Source organism: Schistocerca serialis, chromosome 2 (genome assembly GCF_023864345.2).
Source record: "Schistocerca serialis cubense isolate TAMUIC-IGC-003099 chromosome 2, iqSchSeri2.2, whole genome shotgun sequence".
Taxonomy (NCBI): Eukaryota; Metazoa; Arthropoda; class Insecta; order Orthoptera; family Acrididae; genus Schistocerca; species Schistocerca serialis.
This window is the reverse complement of record NC_064639.1, coordinates 323,099,115-323,117,109: the sequence shown is the minus strand read 5'-3', so window position 1 is coordinate 323,117,109 and position 17,995 is coordinate 323,099,115. Positions and strand designations below refer to the sequence as shown.

At 39.4% G+C, this 17,995-nt stretch overlaps 1 protein-coding gene across 1 annotated transcript in view; it reads left to right on the top strand.

Annotated features, from left to right (window-relative positions):
- Positions 1-17,995, top strand: part of LOC126457128 (mediator of RNA polymerase II transcription subunit 12) — a 372,135-nt gene that overhangs the window by 270,585 nt on the left and 83,555 nt on the right. Inside the window, exon 32 of the mRNA XM_050093187.1 lies at positions 4,956-5,114. Coding sequence (XP_049949144.1) covers positions 4,956-5,114 — 159 coding nt within the window. The remainder of the gene's footprint in view (positions 1-4,955; positions 5,115-17,995) is intronic.

Below are 17,995 nucleotides of genomic sequence, written 5' to 3'. Positions count from 1 at the left end.
ATGTGATGGTCATAAACCACTTTAGAATTTCAAATGATCATAAGACTTGTAAGATGCAAAGAAAAAATAAATTTAGAGCGGGAAAGATGCATATTAATCAGACAGGAAATCAGAGATTTAGATTACCAAGAGTTTATATAAGAATAGGGAGGTATACCCGCTTAAGTTAAGCAATAAGTTGGACGCTCTGGGAAATGAAGATCATATAAATGTATGTGAAAATTACAGTTACGTAAAGGTCAGCTATTAGAACAATCTGGAATCAGACGTCTGTATCATATGAGAATGGAGAATTATGTCAGAGGGAGGACAGAAGATATAGAACAGAGCTGAAATGAGTTAAAGGAAATTTTAATTAAGACAGCTAAGTACACATGGTGCAAAAAATGACAAAATCAACTTGGCTGAAATTAAGTAGTAATGAACTTGAGAAAGTTGTAATGGAAAAAAGGAACTATGTCTGATTTGGATTAATAGGGAGAAAGTGAAAGATATGACACAGTAAAAAAAAGGAGAGAGCTAGTTCGCAATCATGGTAGGCAAACAAACAGAGAGAAATCGTAAAAGACAAGAGTATGATTCTACTTCGGCTCAAAAATTTGGATTCAAAATATTATGTCGTGAAAACCATGACAAAGCAAAGACAGATACAATAACAGGAAAGGAATTGTTACAGTATTACAAGCACTGTTAGTCAAGAAAGATTAGCCTTACTATGCAAATATTGTGAATATTGGAGAATACAATGTAATCAAACTGTCAGACATTGAAAGTATTTAAAGGCCAGGTACAGGAAGGCTACAGATACAGACGAATTAAATCTGAAGCTTATAAAATGTGCCAGTATTAAATGGAAGAAGTTATTTGTGCAGTTGCTGAATGATATTTGGTGCTTGGGGAAAATTTCAGAGGAATGAAATGTAGTAAAAATAATAAGCATATACAACAAAAGAGTTTAAAAAAAGAATGGTCAAATTACAGTGGTATATTCATTTTAAATGCTCCTTATAAAATATACTCATCTATTATTAAAAGGAAACTCCAGCCAATAGCAGAAATATTTTTATGATTGGAGCAATGCTACTTTTGTAAAGGCAGGTCCTCTGCAGATGCAACATTTGTTTTAAAACAACTCATAGAAAACAGTAAAGCCACTTTTCTGCTCATCCTAGACTATGAGAAGGCTTACAATAAGGTAAGAAGAATGAAATTATACTCTATGATAACACTAAAATTAGTATAAACAAAGAGTTGTTGACTGTAACCCAGAGATTGAAATAAGGGTGTAGCCTCTCACCAGTCATTTTATATATATACATCAACAAAGTCTTAGAACAATGAAATTTTAAAAGCCCCAGGAAGATGAACAAGGGAAGGAACAAATTTATTAACACTATTTTATTTCTCCAAGGAGAGAGTGTATGTGATTTACAAGAAAATGTGTGTAAATATAATAGTGTTTTACAAACTTATCAAATGATTATATGTGTAAATGAAACAAAAGTTGTGGCAATGGAAGGAAAACACAAAAGATCAAAAATACTGATAAACAGTAAGACAATAGAATATGTAAGATCATTTAAATATCTTGAGACAGAGATATTACTATACAAACCTAATTCAGATGTGATTCAAAATTTGCAGAAATATAATGCTGTAAATGGTTTTATAAGGATGTAACTTTGCATTACTGCATAAAAGAGATAGGCCAAAGATTACACAATGCAGTGGCTAAGGCTAGTCTTGTGTATGGTAGTGAAAATTGAATTCTAAGAGAGAGAAAGAGACAAAGGATTGAATCAGCTGAGGGGAGATTTCTGTCACTTCTTGGACTAACATTAAGAGATGGAGTGATGAATGAAGACATAAGACAGCAACTAGACATGAAAAAACAACGACTGAAGAGACTAGGTATTACATTTCAACTAAACTCTAAGACAGGATATAGGATGGCTAGCAAAAAGATGGAGACAATGCCAACACCCCCTCCTTCAAATGGAAGAGGAAGAGGAGGAGGAGGAAGAGGAAGAAGAAGAAGAAGAAGGTCCTTATGTATCAACAAAAAATGTTGCGGAGATGGAAGAAGCCAAAAAAACAAGTCAACCATAAAGTAATGACGAGAGTTCAAATGATATTAAGAGTATAATGGAATACACTGAATTAAATGAAAGTATTTCGAAAGGTATGAAAAGGGCACAGCCAATTTCTCACCCTTGTCCAATCCAAGTTTGTTCTCTGTATCTGACAAACTCATGGTCCATAGGTTGTTAAAGGCTAATCTTCTTTCCTCCTCTCTCCAATATATTTGTCAAAGTCATTGTTCACAACAATCACTAAACCTTTTCCGCACTAAGTTTGTGTGGGCCACCATCTTGTTTTCTCTTCATTACTGACAACATCCCTAGACTGCTTAAAGCAAAAATGGAAGCGGTGTAGAATAATATCTTCCAAAAATACATTTGATGTCTTTGTGATTGTTTCTATATACAAATGCAGTATTGTATTGCAACTAGGAGAGACTGTACAGGTTATTGAAATTGTTGTCCAAGATGATTTGATCTTAGGCTACAACCTTTACATATTAAGTTGTTAAATTTTCATAAGGTTTCAGCTGAGCTCTCTTGAGCAGTTGTAAGATGACAACTGATGGCTTCCTCTAAACTATAGATAATTATTTTTTGAAGATATATTTACACTGATATTGAAGTGCTTCATGATAACTTCATAATAAGCCACAAAAATCTTTTGCTGTCAAAAAAAGTGAAGCATCCAAAAGACATGGTCAAATGTCATTGTAAGTTTGTACACGTACACACTTTTGGCAAGTATGTTTCATTTCTCTGTGACAAATAGAACAGCCTCCAGAGTGCATTAGTGTTGTTCATGTTCAGTGTTGTGATCCGGCCTCGTGAGGTACATACAGAGTGTGAACAACACACATTGATTGATCACTGTGAAGGGTACAGCGATGCCATATACTTGTGTGAGACCACGTTATCAGCACCTAACAGAGTTTGAAAGGGGCCTCGTTGTAGGTCGCCATTTGGTTAGCTAATTGAAACGTGCAATATCCCTATTTGTGTGGCGTTTAGATGTTACAGAGCCCCAATGTTGCACTGTATGGGACTGTGAAGGTAGGTATAAGCATACTCATTGTCAATGTTCTAGTCAACCATGCATGTCCACCACAAGGAAGTATCAGCATATTGTGCACCAACCACATTATAAACCATTCACATTTGAGAATGCCATCCGAGAACAAATAAAGAACTTCCTGCAACATTCTGTGTCACCTCACGCTGTTTGTCAGAGACTAGTGTCAACCAGAGTTAGGCAGTTACCGAACCACAACACAAATGACTGCATTTGGAGTGAAGCCATGACTGGGAAGCATAGACTGCTTATTAATGCCAATGCATTGTATTCAGTGATGAATCACAGTTCTGCACTATCCCTGATAACGAGAATGGACAGTTCTGCACTATGCCAGATAGCAAGAACGGCAGCACCTGGGGAGAGGACCCATTCTACCAGTATTCTGGAGAGGCACAGCTGTATCACACATCTTACCTCTTGCGCAGGATTATCATAGTGCCATTTTTCAGCAAGCCAATGCTCATTCACACAATGCACATATCTCCACGAACTATGTGTGATGCTGAAGTACTCCCATGGTTAGCAAGATCACTGATCTGTCCCCAATAGAATGTGTGGGGCCAATTCACACATCAGGTCCAGTTACATCAGCCGTGAAACAGATTGCCTCAGGAAGAGATACAGCAGCCTTATGATGCCCTTCCCAATCCAGTCAGTGTGTGCATCCTGGTCAAATGGCACAGGGACTGCCACTTTACTGGTAAGTGGGCTCATATTTCCCAGTTCTTTGTAAATTTGATTTGATTTGCAGTCACTGAAGTAATATCACATACCCTCACAACCAGTGAAATTTCATTTCTTTTCATTGCTTCCTTTCATTCTGGGTGTTTTACTTCTGTTGTTGGGGAATGTACTTTTAACAACAGAGGCACAGCCGTATCGCACATGTTACCTCTTGCGCAGGATTATCATAGTGCCATTTTTCAGCAAGCCAATGCTCATTCACACAATGCACATATCTCCACGAACTATGTGTGATGCTGAAGTACTCCCATGGTTAGCAAGATCACTGATCTGTCCCCAATAGAATGTGTGGGGCCAATTCACACATCAGGTCCAGTTACATCAGCCGTGAAACAGATTGCCTCAGGAAGAGATACAGCAGCCTTATGATGCCCTTCCCAATCCAGTCAGTGTGTGCATCCTGGTCAAAGGGCACAGGGACTGCCACTTTACTGGTAAGTGGGCTCATATTTCCCAGTTCTTTGTAAATTTGATTTGATTTGCAGTCACTGAAGTAATATCACATACCCTCACAACCAGTGAAATTTCATTTCTTTTCATTGCTTCCTTTCATTCTGGGTGTTTTACTTCTGTTGTTGGGGAATGTACTTTTAACAACAGAGGCACAGCCGTATCGCACATGTTACCTCTTGCGCAGGATTATCATAGTGCCATTTTTCAGCAAGCCAATGCTCATTCACACAATGCACATATCTCCACGAACTATGTGTGATGCTGAAGTACTCCCATGGTTAGCAAGATCACTGATCTGTCCCCAATAGAATGTGTGGGACCAATTCACACATCAGGTCCAGTTACATCAGCCGTGAAACAGATTGCCTCAGGAAGAGATACAGCAGCCTTATGATGCCCTTCCCAATCCAGTCAGTGTGTGCATTCTGGTCAAAGGTACTACAGTTGCTGGCAAGGTTTCCAAAGCTGTATAATATAATATAAGTGATATTTTGAATTAATCAAGTAAGTATTAAATGCTTTATGCAAGATTTTAGATGAATACACTTGTATTATCAAGGTATTTTTAGACAAATGAGAATTCATTCAGTGATCTGCCTCAGGAACTTGGGGAGCGAACATCTCCATCTATCCAGCATGTGCGACAGTTGTTGCCCTTAACAAAAGTATCAGCAGAAGTTGTAGCTTGTGAACCAATGGGCTGTCTCACAGACACAAAGGGTAACAAAATAACAGGATTTGACTCCATCGATAAAAAACAGGTAAATAAATCAGATATAGTAACATTTCCTTTTTTGTGGGGGAAGGCGTGAAATACTTTAACGTGCTTTATTTTTAATTCTACTGTCTTTTATGTTTCCATATGCTCTCTGCAAAGACAGGTAATGCATTATTTTTGGGTGTCAGATTTTTTGTGACTTCTCCATTTATCAACTATAGGTCATTTTATTGTGCCTACTTGCACATTTTGCATGTGGTAGACACTTCTTATACTGCACAGACAGTATATTTCAGGTAATAGGTATTATAACAATTTTATTTCTGTTCTACTTTGTTATATTACATTATTGTGAATATTGTCAGAAAAATTTGTTATTTTTTACCATTGTTTTGTAATCTATTGTCATCATTTAATATCTGAAACTGATTATTACTTATTCAGTTCCGGTCACAGAAAACAATCATAATGAGGGAGCGGTGTGCTGACCACACGCCCCTCCTATCAGCATCCTCAGCTGAGGATGACACTTGATTAGATTAGATTAGTTTTTCGTTCCATAGATCCTTGTTGAGGAGATCCTCATGGATGTGGAACATGTCACTTACTCTTTTTTTTAAAAAAAAAGCTGAAATAACAATACTAATACTATGAATATATACAACACATCATTTGTTTCTAGCCGGCCGAAGTGGCCGCGCGGTTCTGGCGCTGCAGTCTGGAACCGCGAGACCGCTACGGTCGCAGGTTCGAATCCTGCCTCGGGCATGGATGTGTGTGATGTCCTTAGGTTCGTTAGGTTTAACTAGTTCTAAGTTCTAGGGGACTAATGACCTCAGCAGTTGAGTCCCATAGTGCTCAGAGCCATTTGTTTCTATTAAAAAATTCGTCAATGGAGTAGAAGGAGTTGGCCACTAGTAAGTCTTTCAGGCTCCTTTTAAACTGATTTTTATTTGTAACTAAATTTTTTATGTTTTCTGGCGAATTATTGAAGATGAGTGTTCCTGAGTAGTGGACCCCCTTTTGAACTAAAGTAAGTGCTTTTAAGTCCTTGTGCAGATCACTTTTGTTCCTGGTATTGTATGTATGAACTGAGCTGTTTGTTGGAAAAAGAGATATATTATGTAGGACAAATTTCATTAAGGAGTAAATATGCTGAGAGGCAGTAGTTAGTATAACCAGTTCTTTGAAGAGGTTTCTACAAGACGTCCGTGAGTTTACTCCACAAATAATACGTATTACACGCTTTTGGACTCTGAAAACTTTTGTTTGACTTGAAGAGTTACCCCAAAATATTATACCATATGACATTATGGAATGAAAGTAGGCAAAGTATGCAAGCTTTTTCACTTTTATGTCGCCTATGTCTGCTAACACTCGAATTGCAAATACAGATTTGCTAAGGCGTTTCTGTAGTTCTGTGGTGTGCTCCTCCCAACTGAATTTATTATCAAGTTGTAATCCCAGGAATTTAAGACTGTCAACCTCTTCTATCTGCTTTTCTTCGTACTGTATGCGTATGCTGGGTGGCAACCTCTTACAGGTTCTGAATTGCGGTCGGATGGTCCCGATGGGCCACTTGTGGCCTGAAGATGGAGTGCTTTTTTTTAATTACTTATTCAGTTAAAGTGGTATTTCAAATAGCAAAATATGAAACACATAGCTTCACTTTGTTGTTACAAAATAAATTTTTCAAGTAGTTGTTTCAAATTAGCACTCATAATATCATAAAAGTGGTGTGAGATGCATAAAAGCAAAGAATAATGAGTAATGAGCAATCAAATGCACCTTGTCATTAGATGTTTGTGGTACAGATTATGTGCTCAGTGCCATAACATTGCTGACATCATAGTGGCAATCATTAGAACAGTGTGTGCAACAGAAAGATTCATCTACTGAAGAGAACTTAAACTATCAAAATAAAGATAGTAAAGTAAATTCATCGTGGATATTATAGATGGTGATTATTCACCTTGTTAAACATAAAAAGGACATTAAAGTACATTTAATAGCACAGATACTGTCTGGAGCTGAAATTTGAGCTATATGCCCTGTTACTAAGAAGCAAATGATAATGAATACAGTTATGTAAATAAAAGTAAAGAGCACTGGTAATTTGAGACTAAAGGAGCTGCACTTTGTTTCTCGCCATAAAGACAAACTGTAAAAACGTACAAGGAAGAAATTCTGCGCCATTCGATTCCTAGGATTCCATCCTGGATGCACTTAATGTAATGAGGTAGAGACAAAGATGAACAGTGGAACAAAGCACCTGGATGTTGTCCTGGAAAATGTGATTCGCGAGTAGTTCAGTGAAGAAAGCATCAGGCTTCTACCATTTCACTTTTTACTGTATTTGGTTTGATCCCATTTCAAGTGATTTCTTTTATCATGTTTTCAGTATGTTTCATTATAGGTAATGCAGAATTTAGAGAGCATTACAGGAAGATATTTTGGGAGAGCACAGCATGTGATTTTTTCACCATGTAATATCTCATAAAAAGACTTGGACTCTAGCAATTAGCTGCATACTCCTTGAAAATTAGTCTATGAGGTGGACAACAAATTGCTGTAGATTAGATTAAATGTAATTTTCATTTCAAGGGATCTATGCCGAAGAGATCCTCCAGGATGTCGAACACTTCAGAATATATAAACAAATAATATGCTAATGTATGGATGCCAAGAGAAATGATCCTCATGGATGTGGAAAAAGTCAAAAATTCTTAGACACATTTTCATTTAGAAAATAATAAATAACTTGCACAAAACATGTAAATGTGCAGTACATTGAGGTGCATATGATAATTCGTACACTATTGTAGCCATGCATCATCAAATAGAAAAATCATTTTACAGCTTTTATTTACAAATTTTCACATCACTGCACTTAATTTGTACAAAGTCAGAAAGTCAGATTATACTTGCATTATTAAATTTTATTAATAACATATAAGCATTAGTTGGTGCTACTAAGAAATTCATCAGTGGAGTGTAAAGAGTTGGCCACCAATGAATCCTTCAGGCTTTTAGTAAACTGAATTTTTTTAGTAGTTAAACTTGTTGTGGCTGTTGGCAAGTTGTTGGAAATTTGTGTTCCTGAATAATGGACATCTTTCTGGACTGAAGTAAGCGACTTTAAATCTTTGTGAAGATTATTCTTATTTCCACATCCCTATATGATCCTACAGGTAGCACAGCATAAACTACCACCCCCACCCTGTTATTTCTCCCTGCCCCATGCCGCCTCCTTATCCCCACCACCCCTCCTAGCAGATTGCTATTCACATCAGACACAGGTGCAGTCAGGCCCCAGCATCCGGACACAGTGGCCATGTGTGCATAAATTTTGATTGTGTGAATGTGTGTGTCTTCTAGTTTGTAAGAAGATTCAAATGGCTCTGAGCACTGTGGGACTTAACTGCTGAGTTCATCAGTCCCCTAGAACTTAGAACTACTTAAACCTATCTAACCTAAAGACATCACACACATCCATGCCCGAGGCAGCATTCGAACCTGCGACCGTAGCGGTCGCGCGGTTCCAGATTGCAGCGCCTAGAACTGCTCGGCCACTCCAGCCGGCTTGGAAGAAGGACATTGCCTGAAAGCTTACGAATAAATATTTTAGCAATCTTTTTCATTGTGCCTGTCTGTAACTCAATGCCTTCTTTATGTGGTGAATAGCAATCTGTCCTTTCCGTCATATTGTTGTTATTCTTATTTCTAGTATTGATTCCATGGACTAAGTTGATGGTTTGAAAACTGGATATATTTTTAATGACAAATTTCACCAGCAATAAATATATTCTGAAGCAGTAGTTATTATCCCTAATTCCAATAAAAGGTCTCTGCAAGATGTTCTTAGATTCACATCGCTAATAATTCTTGTTACACATCGTTGGCTCTTGAAAACTTTAGCTTGGATTTATGAGTTTTGCCAAAAAATAATTCCCTATGACATTATTAAATGAAAGTAAACATAGTATGCAAACTTTTTTTATTTTTGTATCACCCATGTGTGGCAGCATTCACACCGCAGATAGAGATTTGTTTAGGCACTTCAGCAGTTCTGTGCTATGCTCCTCCGGGTTGAATTTATTATTAGGCTGTAATCCCAAGAATTTAACACAGTAAACTTCTACTATCAGTTTGTCATCGTATTTTTGCAGGAGACCTCTTACAATTTCTAAACAGCATATAGAGTGCTTTTCAAAGTTTAGTGATAAAGAATTGACTATGAAGTATTTATTAAGGTCTATAAAATTTAATTAACCAATCTTTCCCAAACAGTATATGATGTGCTACTTATTGTAATGTATGTATTATCTGCAAACAAAACAACTTGGCATCTGATAGTGTTACAGATCATTGATATGCACAAGAAAAAGTAAGGGCCATAATGTGGAACCTTGTGGGACACCATATGTAACTAGTTTCTAGTTGGAGGATTCCTGATAACTTTCATGTCTCTTTGCTAATAACACCCTTTGCGTTCTGTCAGAGATATATAATTTGAACCATTTTGTAGCATTTCCTGTTACTCCATAATATTCTACATAGAAGCACCAAAGAAACTGATGTACGCATGTATATTCAAATACAGAGATATATAAGCAGGCAGAATATGGCACTGTGGTCGGCAACGCCTATATAAGACAACAATTGTCTGGAGCAGTTGTTAGATCAGGTACTGCTGCTACAATGGCAGGTTATCAAGATTTAAGCGAGTTTGAACGTAGTGTTATAGTCGTCGGACGAGCGATGGGCACAGCATCTCTGAGGTAACAATGAACTGGGGAATTTCCTGTAAGACCATTTCATGAGTGTACCATGAATATCAGAGATCTGGTATAATATAAAATCTCCGACATCGCTGCAGCTAGGAAAAGACCTTGCAAGAACAGGACCAGCAATGACTGAAGAGAATTGTTCAACATGCCAGAGGTGCAACCCTTCTGCAAATTGCTGCAGATTTCAATGCTGGGCCATCATGTGAACCACTAAACAAAACATCATTGATGTGGGCTTTTGGAGCCAAAGGTCCACTCATGTACCTTTGATGACTGCGCAGCACAAAGCTTTACACCTTGCCTGGGCCTATCAAAACTGACATTGGACTGATGGTGAATGGAAACATGTTGCCTGGTCGAACGAGTTTCATTTCAAATTGCATCAAGCGGGTGGACGTGTGTGGGCAAGGAGTCAACCTCATGAATCCATGGACCCTGCATGTCAGCAGGGGACTGTACAAGCTGGTGGAGGCTCTGTAATGGTGTGGGGCATGTGTGGTGGGAGTGATATGGGACCCCTCATACTCTTACAGATTTATGGACAGCCATGTAGGATTCATGGTGTCAGTTCCCTCCAGCACTACTTCAGACATTAGTTGAGTCACTGCCATGTCGTGTTGCGGCACTTCTACGTGCTCGCAGGGCCCGTACATGATATTAGGCAGTTGTACCTGTATTTTTATTTTTTTTTATTTTTTCCCCCTCTTCAGTGTAATTTATTTGAAAGGACAGTACCCAAAATATACCAGTGGCAAGTAATTTCTTGTCTAATGAATTAAGTACATTCTGCTGTATGTGTGGATTGCCTTCCCAGTATCAGAACCCTTCAGAAATCTGAACTGTCACATGGACAATAAATTATTTATTGTCAGATGGTTAGGAAACCGTTTGTATATTACCTGTCCTAAAATATCTGAAAATGTTGACAAAAGTGAAATTGGATTGAATTTGGATGGTATTTATTTATCTCATTTCTTAAACATTCATTTCTTAAACAAAGACTTAACTTCAGCACATTTCAACCATTCAGGAAATGTTCCATTAAATAATGACTAGTTACTCAGATTCCTAATATGTTATTAAACTCAGAGACACACTCATTAATTTCATTAATTAACATTGTTGATGTTTGATTATAACCACAAGAATTCATGTATTTTAAAGATTTTATGGTAGACATTACTTCTACTGGCGTAGTGAGCATCATATTCATATTCCTGAAATTGTTTGTACTGCTGATTTAAGCTTATCAAGTGGCACCTACTCACAGACAATTAGAGGTCAGTTTTCTCCCATTGCTGCTGGCTGGCCACTATCAGAGCTTTCTTAGTCTGTCAGTTGCTGTAGGCCGTGCAGCTTAGGTAGTACAGGAAGTTCCCTGCCACTTGAACAGTCCATTGCCAGAGGCCATATAAGTGCATAAGCACAGTGTTTGTGGTCAATTACTCTGTTATTTTTGAAAAGTTGTATTTTAAATGTATGTAGCTAATCAAAGCTCAGTAATATAAGGGCGATCAAAAAGTTTCCATTTGAAGACAGCTCAATCCAGAATCTTTATGACAATCACGCAGTATCACCATGAGCATTTGAGGCAATCACCCCACCGACGCACCAGATTTGCATTTGGTAAAATACCATGTCCTGCTGTGTAAAAAGGCCACAACTGCCCACTGCACATCTACATCTACATCCATACTCCGCAAGCCACCTGACAGTGTGTGGCGGAGGATACTTTGAGTACCTCTATCGGTTCTCCCTTCTATTCCAGTCTCGTATTGTTCATGCAAAGAAAGATTGTCAGTATGCCTCTGTATGGGCTCTAATCTCTCTGATTTTATCCTCATGGTCTCTTCGCGAGATATACGTAGGAGAGAGCAATATACGGCTTGACTCCTCGGTGAAGGTATGTTCTCAAAACTTCAACAAAAGCCCGTACCGAGCTACTGAGCATCCTTCCTGCAAAGTCTTCCACTGGGGTTTATCTGTCATCTCCGTAATGCTTTCGCGATTATTAAATGATCCTGTAATGAAGTGCGCTGCTCTCCGTTGGATCTTCTCTATCTCTTCTATCAACCCCATCTGGTACAGATCCCACACTGGTGAGCAGTATTCAAGCAGTGGGTGAACGAGTGTACTGTAACCTACTTCCTTTGTTTTCGGATTGCATTTCCTTAGGATTCGTCTAATGAATCTCAGTCTGGCATCTGCTTTACCGACGATCAACTTTATATGATCATTCCATTTTAAATCACTCCTAATGCCTACTCCCAGATGATTTATGGAATTAACTGCTTCCAGTTGCTGACTTGCTGTATTGTAGCTAAATGATAAAGGATCTTTCTTTCTATGTATTCGCAGCACATTACACTTGTCTACATTGAGATTCAGTTGCCATTCCCTCCATCATGCGTCAATTCGTTGCAGATCCTCCTGCATTTCAGTACAATTTTCCATTGTTACAACCTCTCGATATACCACAGCATCATCCGCAAAAAGCCTCAGTGAACTTCCGATGTTATCCACAAGGTCATTTTTGTATATTGTGAATAGCAACGGTCCTACGACACTCCCCTGTGGCACACCTGAAATCACTCTTACTTTGGAAGACTTCTCACCATTGAGAATGACATGCCGTGTTCTGTTATCTGGGAACTCTTCAATCCAATCACACAATTTTTCTGATAGTTCATATGCTCTTACTTTGTTCATTAAACGACTGTGGGGAACTGTATCGAACGCCTTGCGGAAGTCAAGAAACATGGCCCTCTGAGTCTCATGGACGAATAGCGCGAGCTGGGGTTCACATGCTTGTCTTTTTTGAAACCCATACTGATTCCTACAGAGTAGATTTCTAGTCTCCAGAAAAGTCATTACACTCGAACATAATACGTGTTCCAAAATTCTACAACTGATCGACGTTAGAGATATAGGTCGATAGTTCTGCACATCTGTTCGACGTCCTTTCTTGAAAATGGAAATGACCTGTGCCCTTTTCCAATCCTATGGAATGCTAAGCTCTTCTAGAGACCTACGGTACACCGCAGCAAGAAGGGGGGCAAGTTCCTTCGCGTACTCTGTGTGAAATCGAACTGGTATCCCAACAGGTCCAGTGGCCTTTCCTCTTTTGAGCGATTTTACTTGTTTCTCTATTCCTCTGTCGTCTATTTTGATATTGCCACTACCACTTTGTCATCTGTGCGACAATCTAGAGAGGGAACTACAGTGCAGTCTTCCTCTGTGAAACAGCTTTGGAAAAAGACATTTAGTATTTCGGCCTATAGTCTGTCATCCTCTGTTTCGGTACCATTTTGGTCACAGAGTGTCTGGACATTTTGTTTTGATCCGCCTACCGCTTTGACATAAGACCAAAATTTCTTAGGATTTTCTGCCAAGTCAGTACATAGAACTTTACTTTCAAATTCATTGAACGCCTCTCGCATAGCCCTCCTCACACTACATTTCGCTTCGCGGAATTTTTGTTTGTCTGCAAGGCTTTGGCTATGTTTATGTTTGCTGTGAAGTTCCCTTTGCTTCCGCAGCAGTTTTCTAACTTGGTTGTTGTACCACGGTGGCTCTTTTCCATCTCTTATAATCTTGCTTGGCACATACTCATCTAATGCATATTGTACAAGGGTTTTGAACTTTGTCCACTGATCCTCAACACTATTTGTACTTGAGACAAAACTTTTGTGTTGAGCCATCAAGTACTCTGAAAGCGGCTTTTTGTCACTTTTGCTAAATAGGAAAATCTTCCTACCTGTTTTAATATTTTTATTTATGGCTGAAATTATCCATGCAGTAACTACTTAATGATCACTGATTCCCTGTTCTGCATTAACTGTTTCAAATATTTCGGGTCTGTTTGTCACCAGAAGGTCTAACATGTTATCACCGCGAGTCGGTTCTCTGTTTAACTGCTCAAGATAGTTTTCAGATAATGCACTTAAAAAAGTGTCACTGGATTCTTTGTCCCTGCCACCTGTTATAAACGTTTGAGTCTCCCAGTCTGTATCCGGCTAATTAAAATCTCCACTCAGAACTATAACATGGTCGGGAAATCTACTCGAAATATTTTCCAAATTTTCCTTTAGGTGCTCTGCCACAACAGCTGCTGAGCCAGGGGGCATATAGAGACATCCAATTACCATGTTTGAGCCTGCTTTAACCATGACCTTCACCCAAATTAGTTCACATTTCGCATCTCTGTCAGTTTCCTTCAATACTATTGTACTTTTTATGGCTATAAACACGCCTCCCCTTCACTGTCCAGCCTGTCTCTGTAGTATACATTCCAATCTGAGTTTAGAATTTCATTACTGTTTACATCTGGTTTCAGCCAACATTCTGTCCCTAGAACTGTGTGGGCGTTGTGACTGTTTATTGATGAGAGCAGTTCTGGGACCTTTCTATAAACGCTCCTGCAGTTTACTATTAGCACATTAATATTGTTATTCCCTGTTGTTTTTTGCCTACTACTACCTTGTCGTGTCTCAGGAGGCGTCTTATGGGCCTAGGGAGGGAATTCTCTAACCTAAAAAACCCACATGTGCACTCCACACATACTCCGCTACCTTTGTAGCCGCTTCCTGCGTGTAGTGCACGCCTGACCTATTCAGGGGGACCCTACATTTCTCCACCCGATAGCGGAGGTCGAGAAATTTGCACCCCATATCTCCGCAGAATCGTCTGAGCCTCTGGTTTAAGCCTTTCACTCAGCTCCAAATCAGAGGACCACGATCAGTTCTGGGAACGATACTACAAACACTTAGCTCAGATTCCACCCCGTGAGCGAGGCTTTCCGCCTTCACCAACTCCGCCAACTGCCTGTATGAACTGAGGATGACCTCTGAACCCAGACGGCAGGAGTCATTGGTGCCGACATGAGCAAAGATTTGCAGTTGGGTGCACCCAATGCTCTCTGTCGCCACTGGCAGGGCCTCCTCCACATCTCGGATGAGACCCTCTGGCAAGCAGACAGAGTGAACACTGGCCTTCTTCCCCAACCTTTCTGCTATCTCCCTAAGGGACTCCATCACCCACCTAACATCATCATCCATCAAGAATTGACAACCCTTCAAAGCCTTTTTTTAAGGAACCAAAGATGTGATAATCACTAGCAGAGAGATGAGGACTATAGGGCATGTGATTGAGTGTCTCCCACTTTAGTTGGCATAACTTCTGCTTTTCTATATTGGCCTCCTAGATTGACCAGCATCATGTGTCAAATCATGACCAGCATGGAACCAACACACCATTTCTCAGTGGTGGTTTTCAACAGACATGCCGCCCAGTGCACATCCATCATTCTACAATGGATGTGTACCGGTGTTTGTCCTTCGGCATCCAAGAAAAAAATGACAGCACATTGATCCTGTTTGGATGCCTTTGGTAATAACATCACCACAGTTCGTGTTTCCGCCTTTACTGCATGCACGTTAACAATGTGTCCTTCAGTTGCTGAAATGCATTCTGGCATTCTTGGGACCACATAAAAGGAACATTTTTCTGGAACAGTCAGTTTGAGCGGTGTAGCAATTTGTGCTACATTATGAATAAATTTGATACAATAGATGAGCTTCCCCATCACTGACTGGATCTCCTTAATCTTACAGGCCACCAACAGATCTCTAATTGCAGACAGGTGCAAAGTAGCAGGATGAATAACCTTTGCCTTTATTACGTGTCCTAAGTAGTTCAGTTCTTCCTGGAAGAAGGAGCACTCTTTTTTGTTGCGCTTTAAGCCAAGAACAGAGAGAACTTAAAACAAACAGTGTAAACTTTTTAAATGTTCAGCCAGCGTATGATGCACGACTACCATATCATCCCAATAGTTTGTACGAGAAGGGATTTTTGCTGTTAACTGTTCCAGGAACAGTTGAAAAATTGCAGGAGCTGAAGCATTTTTGAATGGTGGTGTTTGATACAGGAACAAACCTAGTTGAATATTTATTATAAAGTATTGCATTGACTGCTTGTCTAGCCGTAATTGTAAATACTCCTCACATAAATCAATCTTCGAAAAGTATCTGCCCCGTCCCAATCCGTCCCTCAGTCCCTATGGATGTGGAAGAGGAAGGAATCCGTGACTGTTTGTGGGTCTACTGTTGCTTTAAAATCAGCACACAGATGTAAACTGCCTGATGGCTTCTTCAGAATGAACAAGGTTGAGACTCAGTTGCCTGCAGAAACTGGTTGGATAACCACATTGTCCTTCCATCTTTGCAGTTCCTGAGCAGCTTGCTCACAGATTGTGTGGGCAACAAACCCTGTGTAAAAAAACTGCATTTGTGCATTGTCTTTCCCTGTAATGTGCACTTCAAAATCTTGAGCCCTTCCATAACCTGATTGGAACAGTTTCTTGTACTTGCTACACAAATCAGAAACATTAGTGTGAGGCACTGAAACACTGATTTGTAATGCATTGTTGTTTATGCACATGTTGCACAAATCATCAAACAAGTCTAACTCATATATGTTTGCACTGTCTCTAGGACAGGGTACATGGAATGAAACACATTTTATCATTCCACGGACAGTTGCAGGCAAACTATATGCCAAGTACTGGAATTTCATGCCCATTGTAGGCAGACAAAATAGAAGTAATTGTTGTAACAGTGGGCTAGTGATTGTGTCATATGTGTCTTTATTAGTTCATGAAACAGAAGCACAAATGTCCAAGTGTAATTGAATTGAGGAAGTGTGAGGCTTGGCTTGTGCCATTGTTAATGGCATTGCTATAACCATATGCACCATTGATAGCTTTGCTGTGGCTGTGCACTCGCACAGTGGCAGCCATTGCCTGTGCCTGGTTTGCCTTGTAAACAAACTGTTTCATTGTGACCATGCCATCCCCACAGGTAACATTTTGCATCCAGAATGATTTGAAAAGCACTGAGGGCAAGACTTCCTCACAGAATTCTGTAGTACATGTCAAGCACCACAAGACTGAAAATTTTTACTTATAAATTTACTGTTTATCTGAACCCTGTTTTTAATCACTTTAACACTACCAAGTACTTGAGACAAAGTGTCTTGTGCACTACAGACAGCATAAATACAAGAAGCCACAGAATCAACCTCTGTTGAGTCCACAATAGTTTAATATTTCACAAGAGACAGAACTGTTCTTAGATCAGGAGCTTGCAGTTTTAGAATTGCAGTGTGAATGCACGTGTCTGATATGTTCTTTGTGATTGAGTCACATTCATGATATCATTATAACTGATTCCACAAGAACACTTAAACTTACAATGCCTTGTTAGTCCTCTGAGTTTGGCATTGTACTGTTTTAGAATTTGAGAAGACTGCTGTTTTAGATCAAATATTTAAACCTTGATGCTGTGATATGTATCTGACTATCGTAATGATCGTCTAACAGCATAACAAGGTCATTGTACCTGGCTGATTCAGGACAAGTATCTGCACACAATTTTACGCACACACGGTAAATGTTGGCTTCTACTGTGAACAAAAAGAATGCACTGCGCTCCATATTTGTAATGTTGTATGCTGCAAAATGGGTCTCCAATTGCACCTGATATTCTGACCATTTTTCTTCCTTACGTGGTATCAGTGAAATTTAGGTGCAGCAACCCATGGTGGTGCCGTTTGGTGAGAGAGTACTGTCATCGTTTGCTGAACACTGAGCCACAGGTGTTCAATCTGCTGCACCTGAAACTGTACAATTTCATTTAGAGACATTTCCTGTGGCAGCTCAGACGTAGTTAACCACTTGATATGTTACACAGATATTAAGAACAGAGTGAAGGCAACACCAGGCAGTTAAAGCACATGTATGATGCGCACTCAATAAACAGCAGGTGAAGACTTATGGTACGAGCAGTGTCATAGCCTTTCTTTGTGCCAGACGAAAATATTCTCACTGGTAAAATGATGGGTTATATACTTTGCTCTAAGAGGAGACTGAGCAGAAACTACAACACAGAAACACAACCTTACATTCACGAATAGTTCTTCCTAAGACATAGAACACACTGGTGGCCTAATCTAAGATGATGCTGTAATCTTGAACAGTGACTAAAAACTGGGCTGAGCATTCCTGTGCTCAGCCGTAAATAGAACATTGATTGCGGTGGCATAGCGAAGCTCTGGGGGGTGTGGCAATGCTGGCGTT